Below are 20584 nucleotides of genomic sequence, written 5' to 3' on the forward strand. Positions count from 1 at the left end.
GGAAAGAGTTTTGAGGCAGTGAGACAATGCACAATGAAACGTGCAAGAGAAATAAAATGTTCCATTTCAGTCAACTGTGATATGGTTTCAGCTTTACAACATAGATTATGGCTGTTTTTACATCATAGACATTTACCACCTAAAGGAAAAGAAAAAAGATAACAGCAAGCTTTTCAATGATGAATAGGAATTGCTTATAGGCACCATGGTTTTCTTCAACTATCTGCTGCTCTTAATATAGTAAGCAGTGAAAGGAAGAGATTAATTATGTCCAAATAAAGAGCTACAGCAGCCCAAATATATTCGTCATAAGAGTAACGCTTGATTAAGTTGTCGGTGTCATATACGATATAACCGCAGAATATGATCGAGGCTAAGCCCCCATAGATCATCACCGATAATTTGCCGAGTGGGAAGAAAATCTGCACCCATGAAGACAAAGACATTCCAGTAATTAGAATTCATTAACTTGTATAAAATGGAGATATATGAGAAAACAATAGCTAAATAAAAATGGCAAGATCAGAATACCTGGATCAGAGAAAAAACCATGAGAACAATGACAGCACCAAACAAGAAAGGACCAAGGAAGTGGAAATCATGGCCTCTCCTTGCAGCCCAGAAAGTGTAGAGAGTGAGAGCCACAACCACTACAGCCGTAAGAACCACAGATTCCAAAATAACTTTCCCTGGTCACAAACAAAATGCACATTAAGTCAATTAATGCAATGCTACAATCAGTAACATCTAGATAAAAAATTAACTGCACTCGCGAAATATACATTGACTTTAAGCTCCTCCTAATATATATACTTCATTCTTATTGAGATGCAACATATAAATGGCCTTAGATTAGTCACAGATGCTAAGGTAATCCACTGCACTATCCAAATCCATAGAAATAGCAATAACAGCAATTTATTTTCACAAATTGGAAAGAGAAAAATAAAAAAAAAATGGCACAGAGGAAACCCATTGCTTAATCTGTCAATGGCTATTGATGTAAGAAGTTATATATAAATAATCAAATAACCTATCTAACATGAATTCAACATGCTAGGGAATTACCATTGTGGAAAATGAGAAAAAGACCATAAAAGGAAAGAAGTAGTAAAAATGCATACAACTAGATGGAACAAAATCCCCAAGAAATACCACTGGATCACAGTGGAAGCCTTGATTATCAAAAACACCATTCTCAAAATCCACTAAGCATTTAACTTACCATTGACTATAATCTGTTTAAGTTCATTGATCTGATTCTTAAAAGAGGCAAATTAACAATCTTCTTATGTGAATATACTAGGTCAAAGATGGAGCAATTGCTATATAAATGAAATAGATGATAATAGTAGCTAGCTCGAATTATAAATGAAAAAAAATAAAAAAAATCCAAATCTAACCACTGGTAAAAGCGCACGTCAATCCAACAGCAAACGCCAAAGAAACCGTAAAAACCCCAAGAAGAAGATAATTAACAGGATGCCTCTGGTGATAGTAATACAAAGGACAAAGAGCTGCAAAAAGCAGATCGAAAATTGTTCTTAGTCAACCAAAAGTCAGAAATTAATATAAAGGGGGAAAACAAAAAAAGTACAAGCAGAAACGCACTGATGAAAGGCGTGATGATTAGGACTATGTAAAGTGCAAATCCAGTTCCAGTGCTGACGAAGAAAAGAGCAATCGGATGGACAGTAACCACAGTGGCGGCCACCGCGATTGTGGCTAACAATTGAATGGCGACGATTGAGTAAATTTTCCGGATAAAAGCCCATCTCATCTCCGGCGGCTCTAACATCATGGGGTACAGGGGCCTTGCTCCTGCCTCCGCATCGTCGATTTTCCGGTACGCCTGATTCCACATCGTCCTAAAAGGCTCTACAAAATCAAAATTCAAAGGGAAATTTGTGAACTGGGATTGAAAAAGGAATGAAAGGGGATGGATTTAGGGTTCTGAAATTTTCGAATTTTGGGTTCGTTTTTTCGGTTGGTTGTAAACCCGGCGGTTTTTATGGGGGCGGAAGTCACAGTGATAGGTCTTTGTAACTGCTGTAAAAACGGTGGAACTGAACCTGATGTTGACACGTGGAAATTAGAAAAAAAAAAGATAAAACGTGGACGGTCCGAAATAATTTATCCCAATCACGGTTTGATTCTAAAATGCATTTTAGACCCGAGCTTGGGCTCAGTTCCAGTATATTCGTTTCAATAATTCGTTTTACTATTTTAAAATATAGTATAATATAATTTTTGGCTGACAATTAGATTTATTTTGGGATTTAATTTCTTTATTTTGATTCTTAAATTTGATAATAAATTTATTTTAGTTTTGAATTTGGATTCTGCTAAAATTTGATGACATGACTAGTGTTATTGAAATATGGTTAGTGTTACTTTTATATTTTTAAATTTAGGGACTAAAATAGAATTTAGTTATCAAGATCAAGTACTAAAAAGAAAAAAATATCAAAGTGAATCTAATTACTAAGTTTAGGGATCATAAATTATATTATCCTAATAATAATAAAGCGTAGACATTTCAAAAAAAATTATTTGTGGTTTGATTCTAAAATACCTTTATCCAAACTTAAGCTTAGCTCGAGTATATTCACTTTAATGATTCATTTTACTATTTTAAAATAATAAAATAATAAAAATACATTTTATATTAATGCTAATATTTTTCAATTAAATCTAATAAATATTTTAAATTATTTAATTGAAATTTGACGTCAAAGTTGAGATAAACATATTGGATTAAAGAAACCATTCAACCAATTAACAAGTTTACTAATAAATTATTCTTTTGATGGTTTCTAATAATGACGTATGCATGCAGATAGAGAATTCAACTCTTAAATTTAGTGATACGAAGTTATCTTTCAATTATTTTAAATATTTTTTAAAAAGTGAAATTTATTCGATTTGAACGGGATAATATAATTTTTGGCCTCTAAATTTGGCAATTAGGTCTACTTTGGTACTTGTATTTTTTATTCACTTTGATGCCTGAACTTGATAACTGGATTCATTTTGGTCCCTAAACTTGTATTCCGTCAAGAATTGATGATGTGACTAGTGTTCTTGGAACATGATTAAATTGACTAGTCGGACAGATTGGACCAAGAATTGACTAGTATACTGGTCCAAGCAAAAGAGTTGAAAACTGATTAATTCGAGAACAGCTCAAAACCGATAAAAATAAAAAATTGAGACAAAAATCAATAGTAGAATAGGTTGAACTAATTTAATTTTTTTATAATTTTTAATTATTTATTTAATTATTATTGGTCTAGCAATTGAACTGATCAAACCGATTGAATCATGAACCGGTTGTCTGACTAGTTCAACCACTGGCCAGGTCTTTAGAACATTGTATACGGCACTCTAAAATGGTACCACATCATCACCTGAAGATTTATCTAAATTTTTTAATTTTCAAGTGGTGATATTACACAATCTCAAAGTGTCACATCATTAATTTTTTATATTATCAAATTCAGATACCAAAATGAATCTTATTATCAAGTTTAAGTACCAAAGTGGATAAAAAAACTATAAATACTAAAATAGACTTAATTACTAAATTTAGGACCAAAAATTATATAATTTGTTTTTTTACAATAAAAATTATATAATCCCTATTTGAAAATAAAAGGGTGGCATTTCATCAGCGGGTGTTATGGATTAACAAGGCCCTTTGAAAGTGATATCAGCAGGTGAGCCCAAAAATAGTAAGATCACCTCTCAACCATGGGCCATTTGGTAGAAACCATGCTGCACGGTTGGAGTTTTTTAAGCTATATTGGAAATAAATAAAAAAGAAAGTGAATTTGATTTAATTATTTTCAAGCTGATTTTTTTTTTGGTAACAAGAAATAAAAGCTTCAATTACAAGCTAACAATAGTATCTATGTTGGATATTGTAACTTGTCTGTCTGTTCGCAATTGATCATCAACTGGAGGAGCATCATGGAATATTCTCGAGCTTATAGGAGAACCTTTCATCAACCTAGTTAAAATATCAACAATCAAGTTCACCTCTTTTGGTACTTGTTTAAAGAGCACTCTCCATTCGCGATTGTAAAGTTTCTGAATGTGCACAATCAAATATCTATTAGAATGTCCTCTATGTTTTTCATGAACACCTATAATAGCTTGCGCCCTATCAGTTTCAATAATAACATTAGCTCATTTAGCTTTCCAGGCCAGTTGGAGGCTACCATAGATGGCTCAAAGCTTAGCTTGTAGTACTGCATCTCCTAATACTTCTTCCTATCCCCACATCCAATTACCATGCTCACCTTCTGCTACCGCTGCAGACCAAGCAGACCCCAACTTCAGGTTGCGAGCACTATCAGTATTTAATTTAAAGAAACTGATGGATTGAGGGGCTCATCTTTGGTTTCTTATTTGATTCCTATTACTCCCTCTCGAATTTATCCGTCGTTGCTTAATGGACCTTGCCCATAACCATGGAGAATGAATCACATTGGTTATGTTGTAATGGCCACCTTGAAACACGCACACATTCCTCTATTTTCAATTTTTCCAGCAAACATCCCAAACAAAGATGACCAATATGCATCCTGAAGAGTGACCTCAAGTTTATTTACCAAGTTAGTAGACTACTAATCCTCCAAAGAGTAACTGAAAAACCGATCTGAAATTTTCAATAGGATTAATTGATTCCACACTTCTTTTGCCTTAGGACAATCACGTAATACATGGAGGCTAGATTCTTGTAATAATATATCAATTATTGAGCTATCTGAATTCAATTGCTGTAATAATAGATCAATTATTGAGGAGCGTTGGGACGACACGATGGAACCCTAATATGAACGTGGCATTGATGTCAACAATGAGAGCATGGGTGTCATGAGGTCATGACATTTTCCCAACTTATGCAACCGCGTTTTGACAGCTCAGCAGGACTCCTTCTCCCAGTCGAACTCTGGTTACTCCAGGGATATTATAGTATGATTAGAACTCTAATCTTAGTCTATTTAAAAGGGTCATTGTATCCTTGCTTTGAGAGGCCAATCAAAAGGCAACTAAAGATGAAGTATTACAGGGCTTTTCTTTTGGGGGTAACAAGATGTAGTCATAGATGAGTTTTGGTGAGAGTTTTCGTGGTAATTATGGAGAGAATTTTGTACCCCCTTTGAAAGAACTTTATGAGAATTAGAGTTTTATTTTCAGGTTTGCTCTATGAGAGTTAGGGCTTTATTTTCGGGGTTTGAGTTTGTACGTTTAGGTTTATTTTCTCCATATTGTACTTTCGTTTGTTTACTCATTTAGTGAAAAGTCGAAATCTCCTTTGCCTGTAGTTTTTATCCACTTCGAATAAGTTTTCCATGTAAAATTTGTGTTCAATTTCTCTACCTTTTCAATTTCATTGTTTATACAAGTCGATCGCCAACATTTTAAATATTTTACCCAAAAAATTTGTATAGGAGATGAGTTTGAATATATAAATCATATTAGTGACCTTGATTAAATTCAAATAGTTTGATTTTTATTTTAGTTGAACAATAATATTTTATTTTGTATGATGTAATATGTTATAGTTAAAATAGGGAAACAAATTAAGAATACCATATAAAATTATTTTTCAAAAGAAATATATGTGTGTATAAATAAGAATTATTGATTATTTTTATTTACTTGGAAAAGTATTGTTTTACAAATATTTATGAAAATTATTTTAAAATTTTACTGAATAATATGCAAAATTAAGTAAAATAAAAACTCCACAAGTTGAGTTAAAATGTGATATGTATCTTTATATATATTTATAATTTTTAATTTATTTTACTATATTATATAGGACACATGTTAAGGACTATTAGGGTATGCTTTAGTTTCTTAAAAATGATAAATTGATAAGTTAATACATAGTAAACTTATGTTTTGACCTCTAAAAATTTACAATTCAATTCCTCTTCCCTAAAAAAAATTTGGATTTGCTCCTGCACTTGTCGAATCTAAAGCTCCATAACTTATGTAATGATGTGGAAGTTTGAGATTAAAGTTTAAGTAGCTTCTTGTAAGAGTAGCTTTTAGGCGAAAGTTATTGGATTTAAATTTGAAAGTTTCCAAAAATGATTAGAGGACAAATCAATGGAAAAAACAAAATATGATAAAAGGTGAATAGTGTTGATGACAAATAATTGAATAGATAGCCTAGCCTCTTTCGGTAAATTTGTACAAACAAAAAACTATATTGACTTTTAGTCAACCCTCTCAATTGACTTTAATTAAGCAAGATGGAGTAACGATGAGCCTTCTCTACAAAAGTTTTATCAAAAAAGAAATTAATCTTGTAAGAAAAGTTTTCACGAAACAATTTTATTATTAAAAATAATCAATATACAATATGTAATGTGATATATATATAGAGAGAGAGAGGCCAAAGATAAAGTAGTAGGAAAGCAATGAAACAACTCTTCTTTTGTCTCCATACAATTAACTTAGTCATAATCTTATTATTTAAGCTAGATTAAAATAACAATTCCTAATAAATAATTCCTTAAAACAAAAGACTAAATAAATATATGATTGGGATTATATATAATCAAATTTAAGCATTTGAATTGAATTTAATATGATTAAGAAGCTAAACAAAATTCAAAACTCGTAATTCACGTTTTAATCACATCTAGAAAATGTTGTTCACACAATCTTCACTGAAACGACCATATCTCGAGCTCTCAAAGTTGAAATGAGGTGATTAAAAGTGTGTTTTGAAGATGAAAGACAATACTTTCATTAGTCAAAAACATCTCAATCCAAAAATAATTGGATCTCATTTAAAAATACATTTTGGCCCTTTAAAATTTTTAATATTTTAATCTAGTAAGGGTAAAATTACACTTTAACCTCCCTAAAAATAATAAAATTTTAATTTATACTATTATAAAAATTACAATTAAATTTCGACCCTAAAATTTTTTTTTTTAACTTCGCGTCGTTTGTTTTGCAAATTTTTCAATAGAAAATGTGGAGCAACATGAAGGTGAACACAAATATCTTATCATCATGGAACCAATAAGAAAAATGTGGAACCAAGAAGTAATTTCCACGACGGAGAAATGTCGAAATATTTCACGAGAATATCGTTCTTTTCTAATATATTAAAAAATACTTTAAACTACTATATTTTATTTAAATAAGTCCTTGTATCATCTTTTAGTTAAATAAGTTTTAAATCTAAGATTTTTATCAAGGAAATTAGAATTGCATCGGTGAATATAAATCATTTCATATCTTGATACAGGTATTATTTCGATTTTATCGATTTTTAATATATTTTTCACATGTATATTTATCGATTTTTTCACAAATATATTTCAATTACATCCATATAAATGTAAGTTTTAAAATTATTAATTAATTTAATTTAATAACTATTAATTTTAAATGTAATTGTAAAAAAAATAGTTAAGATAAAAAAAAAATCTAAAAGTTGATTTAAAATATCAAAATTTTGTAGCAATTGGTACGGGCTGTTAAGCACTGATACAAATCGATATTGACCAAAACTGGCTGAAATACACCGAAATAGTCGAAGCACACCAAAATTTTGACTCAAATGGAACATAAACTACTTGATGTTGGTTTGGATCAGGACGATACGTACCGGCCTATATAATTGGTATCATCAACTACCATAATTTTTACCCATGAAAACTTTTGATTTTAATATTAAAGTAAAAAATATTTTAAATTTCTAATTAATTTACATTTAATGTTGATGTAAATTTAAATAGTTTAAGAGCTTATATACATAATTTAAATAGTTTAAGAGCTTCTTTAAAAAAGTTGTAGTACTTTAAGGATTTTATATCTCTAGGTAAGATGATTTCACCTATATCCGGTAATTTAATTATTTAATTATGTTTAATTTTTTTATATTTTATAAGTTTTTTATACAATATTAAAGATAGAAAATGAGATAATATGGTTTGAATCTGTGCTAAACAGATGTCTGACAATAATTTTAACTATCGCTCTATTCAAGTCATACTACGATTTTATTTTCACGAAACATTAACCATGTAAATTTTTTAACATTAACAATGTAGATTTTTTGAGTTGAAATCAGGTATTCACTACACCAAAATAGGCTTTTAGCGGCATTTTTAGCGGCGTTTGGATAAAAAGCGCCACTAAAAATCAAGCATTAGCGGCGCTCTTCTAAAAACGCCGCTAAAGATGGAGCATTAGTGACGCTTTTTGAAAAACGTCGCTAAAAATAAGCATTAGTGGCGTTTTTTGAAAAGCGCTGCAAAAAACCTAAGACTGACGACGCCGTTTTCTGAGTTTTGGGGCTTTTAGCGGCGTTTTTGAAATAGCACCGCTAATGCTCGGGCCTTTAGCGGCGTTTTTGAGAAAGCGCCGCTAATAATAAAAAAATCTACTAACCATTTCAATTATCTCATTCTTTGATATATTCTCAAGTAATATTTCAATTATATTTTTTTATTATACGTTGAAAAAATTAATATTTCGTTGTATTTATTATATAGTGGTCAAACTTACATTTAAATGATAACAAATAATATTGTTAATACAAAATGTTTTTATTAAAGAGAAGTCCTAACTCCTAACTATTTTTTATTATTTTCAATCACAGTTTATTTAAGCTACTTTACTAGAAAAATATATTAAATTATGAGTAAAATAAAATATCATAAAACTTAAATTGTATTTGTGTTGTAAAGAATAAAAATAGAATAAATTTTATAAGAATATAAAACACCAATTTATACAAAATTTTTAACTATTAATTATTGTTTAATCGATTTTAACTAAATTTTATGATTATTAAAGATTTAGGGATTTTTTTGGATGGTATTTTAGGGATCGAGTAGGCCGGGTATGGATTTAGGGTTTGAGATTTAAGGTTTAAGGGTTAGGGGTTATGATTTAAGGGTTAGAGGGGATTTAAGAGTTAGGGGCTATGCTTTAGGGGTTAGGGGAATTTAGGGGTTAGGGGGATTTAGGGGTTAGGGGTTTAGGGTTTCAACGGTCAGGTTAGAGTTTAAGTTTAGATTAATTAGTTTTATTAATTTTTATATTAAATATGTTCTTATATATTTCTAAAATAGATAATAATAAATTTAATATATTGAAATTATGAGTATAGTTTATATTATTTAAGAGATATATAATAGATAGATGATCACTTTATGCATGTAGATTGATTGGTTAATTTAGGGTTTAAGGTTCATAATTTGAGACTTGTTAAATGATACAATTAATTAATACTTGTATATTTAAAACATTTAACCCTAACCATTTCATATTTTTGATATGGATAATATATATATACAAGTAATTAATTATTTAAATTGGATTGGACCAAAATATAAGAAAAAATAAAATAAAAAATATAAATCAAATAAAAAAAACTAAAATTTATATTTTAATAAAATGGCGCTGTTTCTTTCTGTACTTGAAATTTTAGTGGCGTTTTTTATTAAAACGCCGCAAATTTAAAATTACCTTAAACGACGCCGTTTTAACTATATTGATAATATTGATTATTGCTACTTTATACAAAATTTTTAACTATTAAATATTGTTTAATAGATTGTAACTATATTTTATGATTATTAAAGATTTAGGGATTTTTTTGGATGGTATTTTAAGGAGTAGGGGTGTGGATTTAGGGTTTGGGATTTAAGGTTTAGGGGTTAGGGGTTATGCTTTAGGGGTTAGGGGGATTTAGGAGTTAGGGGTTATGCTTTAAGGGTTAGGTGGATTTAAGGGTTAGGGGTTAGGGATTTGGGGTTTAGGGTTTTAACGGTGAGGTTAGGGTTTAAGTTTAGATTAATTAGTTTTATTAATTTTTATATTAAATATGTTCTTATATATTTCTAAAATAGATAATAATAAATTTGATATATTGAAATTACAGTATAGTTTATATTATTTAAGAGATATATAATAGATAGATGATCACTTTATGCATATAGATTGATTGGTTAATTTAGGTTTAAGGTTTATAATTTGAGACTTGTTAAATGATACAATTAATTAATACTTGTATATTTAAAATATTTAACCCTAACCATTTCATATTTTGATATGGATATATATATATAGGTAATTAATTATTTAATTTGTATAGGACCAAAATATAAGAAAAAATAAAATAAAAAATTAAATGAAATAAAAACTAAAATTTATACATGTGTCAAATACTTTTAAATATTACTTAAAATTTTAATAATTATTTATGTAAAATTTAAATGAAAGATACAATAAATAAATAAATAAATAAAATTTATTCAAATTTTAGCAAAAAACGGCACCGTTTAGATAGGAGAATTTAAATTTATTACTGGCGTTTTTAGCAAAAACGCCACAAATATTTATTGCATTTTTCGATACAGCGTCGTTTCAGTTTAGGGATTAAATTTTAGTTGTGACGTTTTTCTAAAAAATGCCGTAAATTATATTTAAACTTTGGCAAAACGGCACCGTTTCAAATGAAGAATGAAATATTTTAGTGGCGTTTTATTATAAACGCCGCAAGGATGTTTTAATATTTTGTGGCGTTTTTTGGAAAAACGCCAGAAAATTGCCTTATATTTTAATAAAACGGCGCCGTTTCTTTCTGTACTTGAAATTTAGTGGCGTTTTTTTATTAAAATGCCGCAAATGTTAATGCAATAGCGGCGTTTGTTCTCAAAACGCCGCAAATGTGAATTAAAATTACCTTAAACGGCACCGTTTCTTAAGAGGACATTTAACTTAAATCTTTTAGTGTCGTCCTTTACCAAATTGAGAAAGAGGGAAACTGAAGAGAGGTTAGTAGAGAAATAGCGAATCAAAAGGGAAGAAAATTTCAAAGAAAAATAGGAAGAAAAAAAAAGCAGAGGTTATCTCAACAATCAACAGAAACGAAGCAAGGTTGGAATCGATCTTTGCACGATTGTTGGGCAAAGCTGCGAGATTTGTGTCCCAGGTAATCCGTTTCTATCAATGGTCGATTAAATTTTTAGGGTTTTGTTTCAGTCCTAGCTATTTGGGATTTAGGGTTCCGATTAAACTAATTCAACAATGTATTGAAGCTAATTACACTGGGATTTAGGGTTCCGATATGTTGGATTTGTGGTATCCATGATTTCTCAAAAGTTTCATTACACTGGCATATTTCTTGAGCACCATCTTTAATTGCTATAAAGCATGACTTTATGAGATAAATCCTTCATATTGCATGTCTGCAAATGCATTGTCTTCCAATTTGTCATTCTGCTATAATTCATGCCTTGTCTTTTAATCGCTATAATTCATGCCATGTCTGCAAATGCCTTGTCATTCTGCAAATGCATGAATATCTAGCCACATCTTATTTGACATTGCTATCCTATGCTGTGGGGGAACTCATTATTCTGCTACTATTTGATTTAACTCTTGTAAAGCAGTATCAAACTTCACGGACTGCAATTCAGCTTAAAGACAAAAGCAACTGGGGTTATCTTCACCTTAATATTATACTTAGACGACTGCAATTAAATGTGGTTCTTTGCTTTTCTATGGCTAAGAATTCTTATAAAAAAGCTTGATTAGGTATTTCTTTAGTTAGCTAGAGGTCTTCTATCTTGAATGGAAAAAAGGTAGCAGTAGTGTTACTTGTAAAACCGGCCTTGCCCCCTTAAGGGAGCTCTTCTAGTTTGAATATGGTTCTTTGAGCATATATGTTATAATAACTAATAAAATTATGGTTTAAAGATATTTTTAAGTTAAAATTTTGAGAAATCATTATTAAAATTATGGTTTTGGTTTAAAGATATTTTCAAGTTAAAATCTCACTATTTATAAATTTTTATTTAAAAAATAAAAGAATTCCTTATTTACTTGTTCCTAAATTTTGCATTTAGGTTGTAGTTTCTATGTTGCCTTGTTGCTTTGAGATCCTTAGCTGAAACAGTGGCACCCTCATGAAGGCCTTGTTGCCTTGTTGCCTTGTTGCATTGTAGGCCCGAATGGCTATAGCTCTAATATTTGTTCATGTGAACTTGTTTGCGCATGCTGCTTTCGCATTTAGTCTGTAGTTGTTGTTCACTTTTGTCTTCTGTTTATTAGCGAAATTTACTTCTGTTGCCATCTGTTTTGTTTTTCTTACTTCTGTTTTTTCGGTAGTAATGTACTTCTGTCTTTTTTTTTTCCAAGATTTGCTTCGAAATTGAGGAAATATAAGGTATTTATTCCTATGTTTCCCTAATTAGTTTTCTTAAAAAAATGTCCAATTGTTTAATTTTTTGTATGGTTATATCTTAGCTTTATAGTTTAATTATTAATTTTGATTTTGATTTTTAGAAGGGAGTTTTAATTAAAGCAGAGGCGGCAGCGAGGGAAGCAGAGGCGGCAGCGAGGGAAGCAGAGCAGAGCAGAATGTACGACGAGCTCCAATAGCAGCTTCAGAAAATGATGAAGATGTTTCAGCAGTCGCAACATCCGCCGTCATAGTATATTGTATAAATATTTTTATCATTTTAACTTTTAACATTTTTGTAAAAATAATATGATTTATATTTGATTTATTGATATTAATATTATTTTTTTCGTTTAATTTGAAATAATTATATAGATTTATTGCTTTTGGCTGGTTTAGATTGGGTTGCTTTTGATTTGTTGCTACATGAGGGCTGAAAATATGAAAAATTTTATTTTACAAAAATCCCAAAATTAGTGGCGTTTTTAGAAAAAGCGCCGCTAAAGGTCACCAAACAATAGCGGCGTTTGTTGGAAAAGCACCGCTAAAGGTCACCAAACAATAGCGGCGTTTGTGGGAAAAACGCCGCGAAAGAACATGACATTTATCGGCGTTTGTGGGAATAGCGCCGCTAAAGAACATGACCTTTAGCGGCGTTTGTAGGAAAAGCGCCGCTAAAGAACATGACCTTTAGCGGCGTGTATTTCTATAAACGCCGCAAATGTTAGCGACGTTGTCAATAGCGGCATTTTTTGCGGCGCTTGTGGAAGCGCCGCAAATACTTTTAGTGGCGCTAAAGGCCTAAAAAAAGGCCGCTAAAAGTCTATTTTGGTGTAGTGATTCACCGTCAATAACAGTGATCAATCCCCCAGTAAAAGGCAAAGTCGGAAAAATATTTCATAAATTGTAAAAACATTTCTCTCGCTCTTGCTCTTGTCATGAGTAGTCTCCAAATAGATAAGTAATTGGTCATAAAATGTATTCTATAAACGGAAATGAAATACTATCACCTTGTAGAACGTTATTTTTTTTTTCATGGGACCATTTGGCAGAAACCATGTGATCGACTTGGTTTTTTCCCCTTATAGTTAATGCTACAAATTGATGGTTGTTGTTTTTTTCGGTACAAAAAGACAAATTGATGTAGGGGTGAGCATTCGATCGAATCGAATCGAATCGAATCGAAAATTTTCGAGTTAATCGAGTTTTCGAATCTCATTTTATCATCCTAACTTTATTTGAAGTTTTCTCGAATCGAGTCGAGTGAGATGGAATTCGAATCGAATCGAATCGAATATATTTGTTCGAGTTAAATTTTAAAAATAATTTTAGGTCCTTGTAACCATTGTCACCCATCATAATAAAATTTGTCCACCTTAATCAAATTTTTATTAACTTTCATCACCTCATAATTTATTTATTAATTTTTATATCTTGGTTAGCTTATTTGTTTGCTTAGTTGTTTCAATTATCTTGGATTCTTGTCACTATGTATTTTGGAATTAAAAATATATTAAATATAAAAATATGATTTTTAATAAAATTTATTTTAAAAATAAAATTTGAAATTGATACCAATATAAAATTTTAACACGAATATTTTATGGCATAATTAAGAATTCAATTTTAATATAAATATTCAATATGACTAAACAATTCAATAATATAAATAATATAAAATGTAAAATTTAATTTAATAATATAAATAGTATATATAAATAAAATTATTACTATTTATGTTTAGTGATTTTTTGGATAATTTTGATTTTTATTTGAGAGTAAAGGGTGAGAAGTAAAAGTTTAGGGGAAAATAAAAGTTTTGGGGAATAAAAGTTTGAGGAAAGTAAATAGGGGAGTAAAATTTTGGAGGAAAATATTAAAAAAATTGGAGGGGGGAGGGTTTGGGGTAGATGGGAGGTGGGATGGGAAGAGAATAAAAATTTTAGGGGAAAAGTGGGAGGGAGTAAAAATTTTGGGGGAAAATAAAAAGTTTTGAGGGTTTTTGAGAGTAAAATTTTGAAAAAAAATGAATGGAAGAGTAAAATTTTGGTAGGAAATGTATTTTGAGTAGATTGGGGGTTGGGAGGGGAGGGGAGTAAAAGTTTTGGGGGAAAAGTGGGAAGGAGTAAAAGTTTTGAGGGAAAAGTAAAAAAGTTTGAGAGTTTAGGGTAAAACTGTAAAATATTATAGTTTGATATTCGAATTATTCGAATTATTCGAGTTATTCGAATTCGAAAACTCAACTCGATTCGAACTCGAAATTCGAAAAAAAAATTCGAGTTGATTCGAATAACTCGATTAACTCGAATAACTCGATTCGTTTAACTCGAAATTCGAATTTTTTTTGATTTTTTCGAGTCGAATCGAATTTTGCTCACCCTAAATTGATGGTTGTTGAATATTTAGTGCTGAGCTTATTTTTCTCGTGGATTTGTTTTTTAGCCATGGCCGCCACTTAGGTTTATTTTGCATGCGATTTAATTGAATTAGACGGCTCCGCCAGCTCGCATTTTATGAAGGAAATGGAATGATTGGTGAACATTAATTTCTTATCATCTTGGAGAAGGTGAATTCTACTATCGTGTTATTTATATATTTTATATTATAAAATTATAAAAATAATTTATTGAATTATTAATATATTAATAAAAAATTGTATCTAAAATTTCAGTTGACACCCTCAATGGATTATTGGGCAAAGAAATCATGAATGATAAAAGACAAACAAATCATATGTATTTATTTGTACTAATATATATTTATATTATTTATGTTGGTTTTAAGATATATTTTAAATTTAGAATTTTATTTAATAATATTATTTTTAAAATTCGAAATTATACTCTCTTCTAAACTAACCATAACTATTGAAAATAAAATTTTAATTCCATTGTAGCAAATCTGAGTTTCTTTTAATGATAACATTTGAGATAAACATTTATGAAAAAAAGAATATAACATTAAATTATTTTTATTGATTCAGTCTTAATTCGATTGGTATGGACATCATTGTTAATGTAAGAGGATATGAGTTCGAGTGCGTTGAAACGCATTATCATTCTGTTTATGGGTTGAGGATGAACAATGGGTAATTTTAAATATTGTGTCAAAAAAATAGATATGATAAAAATTATAATAAGATTATTAAAAAAATTAGGGCAGTTTTACTTTAATAGTGATATTACTAACTCAAATGACATATTTACTATCTAAGTGGCACATGTCACTTATTTAAAAATAACAAGGATAAAATACATTTAAGATCATTAAATTATTAATAAGTTTACGTTTTGATCATTTAATTTCAAGAAGTTAAATGATTATTGAATTATTCGAAAGTTTTTCATTTAAAATATGATATTATCTATTTGCATCGTTTGCACCAATCAAAATATTCCATTTATCTTATTTGTACAGTTCAAGCTTTTTTCATGAACCAATTTTGAATGCCATGAATCTGTGAATCAAAATCCAAACAACTTTCTTTTTCAATCTCTGGCATTGGTTGTCAAATTGATTTGGATCTAATGTATGTTCTCCTACTTGTTGACAGGTACTGTTCCATCATATCGATCGTCGAATTGTCGCTTGGAACTTACAAGTCAGGCTTTAAAAAAAAACTTAATAGCTCAATAATTTAAATGAAAACTTTCAAATAGCTCAGTGACTTAAATGAAAACCTTCGACTAATTTAATGACTATTTTATAATTTTTTAAAATTAAATGACTAAAATATACTTTTTTCTAATAATTTAATGATTTTTAATCTACAAAGCCACATCAAGGAATCACCGTTAAAATAAGTGTTCTAATTTTTCTTAAAATAAGAAATTAAAAGAATATCGTATCATCTTGAAGTGACAATATCACTTCCCCAAAAAAAATACTCAATTGTCTCTTATTTTTTAAAATATGGGTAAACTATAAAAATAGTCACTTTTATTTGTCTCAAATTACATTCTAGTCATTATGTTTGAAATGTTAGGTTTTAGTTACTTAAGTTACCGTTTTATTACGAAGTGGTCACTCTACTGCTAAGCTCTGTTTCCTCCCTAACGGCGGTCCTACGTGATAATTCAAATGAGTTTTAAATGCTAACTTGGATGTCCTACATCACAGTCCAAATTAAATTTATTTAATTAATAATCTATTTTCATCCCAACAACTGGACGTCCAAGTTGGCATTTAAAACTCATTTGGACTGCCATATAGAACTGAATTAGGGAGGTAATGAATTTTAACGATAGAGTGATCACTTCGTAACAAAATGATAACGTAAGTGATTAAAACGTAATATTTCAAATATAAATAACTAAAATATAAAATGAGTCCGACAAAAATAAATAACTAATTTTTAGTTTTCCTATATCCTTATAAAAAAGATTACAGATCCGGACACGAAAATCAGAGTATAAATACGGAACCTATTACTTAATTTTCGTATCCCAAGTTGTGATAAAATAAGTACCACCATGGCACAGATATTGGAAACGAAGCCTGTTTCATCAACAGTGTTGCCGGTTTTCCTCGCCGGAAAATACCAGACACAAACCATATCCGTGGATTCATCATCAAGTTCAACAACCCAATCTCCACCTCCAAAGCCATTGTTGATCGTCACACCTTCCGATGAAGGCACCTACCCTGTCATCTTGTTCTTCCCTGGCTTCATGCTTCGCAACATCTACTACACTGACCTCCTCAACCACATATCTTCCCATGGTTTCATTCTTGTCGCTCCTCAGGTACTCCCTTCTCTCTCTATAAATTTTGAATTTGTATTGATTCAGGTTTAAGTAAGTTTTAGTTTAGACTGTTTTTTTTTTCCGGGTCATCTAGGATTCGATGATTTTCGAGTTTAGGGCTTGGATAATTTTAAGTTATTTTTATTCAAATCATTTTGGGTTGATCGTGTTTGGGTTGCTAATGACTATGGTATTGCGAAACCAAAAAATTTTGGTTGAGGTATAAATATAAATTGTTGTGGTAAACATACAAATTTTGTGCTAAAAGGATTAAATTTAATTAAAAACTTTAAGAGGGTCTAAAGTAAAAATAACCATTTTGTTCAATCGGTTGAATTTTTGAATTTGGGTTAGAATTTTGCATATACTTAAATATAATATAAGTCAAAATATACTTTAAACTTTTGTACTCTTTCTAAACTTGGACCAAAAAAGAAAAACGAGATAATGAACCTCAGTTTAATGAAAAAAATTAATTATATTAACCATTGAACTTTCCATTTTGAAATTTAAAAAATAAAGGGATTAAATTTTAAATATAAAGGAGTACAGTGACTTGGAACGTATTTACCCTATAATATATATATTTCTTTTAACAGTGTTGTTGATTTGGTTTTTCAGCTGTATATATTGCCTCCTAAGGGAATTAGAGAGGTTGAAAGTGCAGCACAAGTGGCAAATTGGTTACAATTAGGCCTTCAGTCTGTACTCCCTGAAAATATTGAACCAAACCTAAAAACTGTTGTTCTTTCAGGCCACAGTAGGGGTGGGAAAACAGCATTTGCGCTTGCACTCGGATACGGTGACCCGATCCAAAAATTTTCCGCACTAATTGGCATTGACCCTGTTGCTGGCAACAATTTCGGCACTACTACCCCCCACATCTTAACCTACGAACCCAATCTTTCGACATCCCATTTCCGATTACCGTCATCGGTACTGGCTTAGGTTCCGAGTCCAAGGGCTTGATATCATGCCCTTGCGCTCCTAAGAAGTATAACCACGAGGAGTTTTTCAACGAGTCCAAGCCCCCACGAGCTCATTTTACTGCCAAAAATTATGGTCACATGGATATGTTAAATGACGATCTGTCAGGAGTTATCGGGAAATTGGCGGATTCTATGTGCGTAAACGGGAAAGGTCCTCGAGATCCCTTGAGGCGATGCATCGGTGGTATCGTCATTGCGTTTCTGAATTACTATTTTCAAGATAATGAAGTGGATTTTAATACTATAGTGAACGAACCTGACGTTGCTCCCGTGGTACTTGATCAAGTTCAGTTCGATGCTTCTTAAGGCGGAACTTGGATTTGGGCATGTGTAAGATTTTATGTATGATAGAATAAATATTGGTCAAAATATGATTTTGGTCCCTCTATCGTACTCGAATTAGTGATTTAATCTCTTTAAACCACAACGCTATACTTTAATTTGGTGTAATTTATTTTATCTACTTTTACAATGCTACAAATGGTATTCCTTTCAATTAAAATGTTTATGTGAATTTTAAAAAAATATTCCTTCAAACATTAAAAAAATAGCATATAAGCATGATGAGTTGAAATTAACGATTTTAAGATAAACTTATGTTAGCATTACTTTACTACTTGCACATTTTTTTGTTCATTTTGATACTTGAATTTAACAATTAGATCTATTTTGGTACGTGAATTTGAATTTCGTCAATATTTGATGATATGATCAGTATTTTTAGAACATGATTGAATTGGTTGGTCAGACCGATTGGACTAAGAATCGATTGGTATACTAGTCCAAACAAAAGAGTTGAATCGATTGAATTGATCAAACCAATTGAATCCGAAACTAGTGGTCTAACTGGTTCAAGCATTGATTTGATTATTAGAACATTATATGTGAAACTCTAAAATTTACCATGCTATCAGCTAAAATTTTATATATATATTTTTTAATTTTCAAGTGCTAATGTGACATAATCTCTGAGTATTACATTGTTAAAATTTTATATTTTTAAATTTAGGAATCAAAATGAACGTAATTGTTAAGTTAAAATGCCAAAATATAAATGTCAAAGTGAATCCAGTTGTCCAAGAGCCAAAAATTATATTATTCGTTTATTTTCATATATTCTTCTCATGCAAAAACTATGCTTGAAATTATTACATATTCATATTTAGTGTTAACATTTGATGCCCTCATGGGCGAAGACAATTAGCTTTCAAAAAAATGATAAATTTGTCGATTAGACCCTTTAAGTTTTAGAAAATTTTAAGTTAATATAATAGTAAAATTGTACTTTATTTCTTAATAATTTTATAATTCATCTTTCATCTCTTTAAAATAATTTTCTAACTTTGCTGTTGTAGTAAAAAAAACTAATTCCATAAACAAGGTGTCTTATTTAGAAAAAAAAACTTAAATTTTATTATTTTATTACATTTTAAACTAGTATGTGTTACCACTATACCTTGCTTATGGTATTTTCAAACTTTACTAAAAATTATAAAATATATATTTTTAATTTTAAAATATTAACAATGCAAATAAATATAAACATTACAATTTACATGCTCTATCCATTTTTACATGTCCTATTAAAATTATCATTTATAACCACTATATAAAATTTAAAAATTTGAATCAAGTATCGATTAGGGTATCAATCGGAGAATGGTATTGAATTGATTGGATAAGAAATTAATTTTTAAAATTTTTAATCTAACCGATCAAACTAGGAACCAATGGTATGACCGACCACTCTAGTTCTTAAAATATTAATTTCTTAAAAACAACATAACTCTACTTGTGGAGTTAAAAGGTTCCACCGTGTACAAAAACACTTAATATTTTTCATGAGGGTTAATATTTATTACACTAGTAATATATTTGTTTATTCAAAAATCATCTTAAAAAAATTGCCACATGTATTTTTTAATTGTTTTTAATATTATACTTTTTAATATTTTACTATATTTTAGAATACTTGTCAATGCCTAACCCTGTTTGCAGCGATGTAACTAGGGGCCTTTATCTATTAAATTGGAATTTTTTTATTTAAGCTCTTTAAAATTTTAAAATTTTAAATTAATAAAGATAAAATTATATTTTGATCCCTTAAAATGATAAAAATTAATTTAGTCTTTTAAAAATTATAAAGATATAAGCTATTAAAATGATAAAATTATAATTTTATTATGGTAAAATTACAATTTAATTTTATTGTTTAAAAGAATTTTCGACTTCACCCTATTTACTTGGCTCGTGATTCGTGAAGCTTAAAAATTCTAGTAGCAAATATTTTCTTTTTATAAATATATTTTATTTTATTTTTGATTTCTGAGTAATTTACGCATATTATTATAGATATTAAAAATAAATAAATGAATAAGCCTTAATTAATTAATTAATTGGGGAAATTAAAAAAAGAAAGGCTGCAGAGAAGAAAGATATATATGGCGAGAAAAAAGGCGCGAAGTGGCCGTCCAAAAAAACACCAGAGAAAAAGAGAGAGGGAGAGAAAAGAAAAAGAGAGTCGTTTTTGAGAGATGATGATGATCATCATTTTCTTTTTCCTAACCGAAATCTCCTCTGTTTTAGGGTTAAAAAATACCAAGTTCACATTTCCTTCG

At 29.7% G+C, this 20584-nt stretch overlaps 2 protein-coding genes across 2 annotated transcripts; one reads left to right on the forward strand and one right to left on the reverse strand.

Moving 5' to 3' along the window:
- Positions 1 to 41: 41 nt before the first annotated feature.
- Positions 42 to 2005, reverse strand: LOC105792272 (protein LIFEGUARD 2). The gene is made up of 4 exons (XM_012620766.2): positions 1612 to 2005; positions 1404 to 1517; positions 532 to 689; positions 42 to 422 (listed from the first exon to the last, which is right to left on the reverse strand). Exons 1-4 carry the CDS (start codon positions 1862 to 1864, stop codon positions 216 to 218), a joined length of 732 nt encoding a protein of 243 aa, XP_012476220.1. The 5' UTR covers positions 1865 to 2005; the 3' UTR covers positions 42 to 215.
- Positions 2006 to 16650: 14645 nt separating this feature from the next.
- Positions 16651 to 18491, forward strand: LOC105792273 (chlorophyllase-1). Its single transcript, XM_012620767.2, is given in 3 exon segments — positions 16651 to 16977; positions 17599 to 17875; positions 17878 to 18491. Coding segments are annotated over 3 exon segments (945 nt in total). The 5' UTR covers positions 16651 to 16704; the 3' UTR covers positions 18273 to 18491.
- Positions 18492 to 20584: the final 2093 nt, after the last annotated feature.

This window comes from Gossypium raimondii, chromosome 8, assembly GCF_025698545.1.
Source record: "Gossypium raimondii isolate GPD5lz chromosome 8, ASM2569854v1, whole genome shotgun sequence".
Classification (NCBI taxonomy): domain Eukaryota; kingdom Viridiplantae; phylum Streptophyta; class Magnoliopsida; order Malvales; family Malvaceae; genus Gossypium; species Gossypium raimondii.

Bases quoted from the DNA above. Each gene is read 5' to 3' on its own strand.
- LOC105792272 (XM_012620766.2), bottom strand. From the start codon at position 1,864: ATGTGGAATCAGGCGTACCGGAAAATCGACGATGCGGAGGCAGGAGCA. The intron at 1,518-1,611 runs GTGCGTTTCTGC...TGCTTTTTGCAG, and splicing joins AATCATCACGCCTTTCATCA to CTCTTTGTCCTTTGTATTAC. The intron at 423-531 runs GTATTCTGATCT...TCATGGGTGCAG, and splicing joins TGGTTTTTTCTCTGATCCAG to ATTTTCTTCCCACTCGGCAA.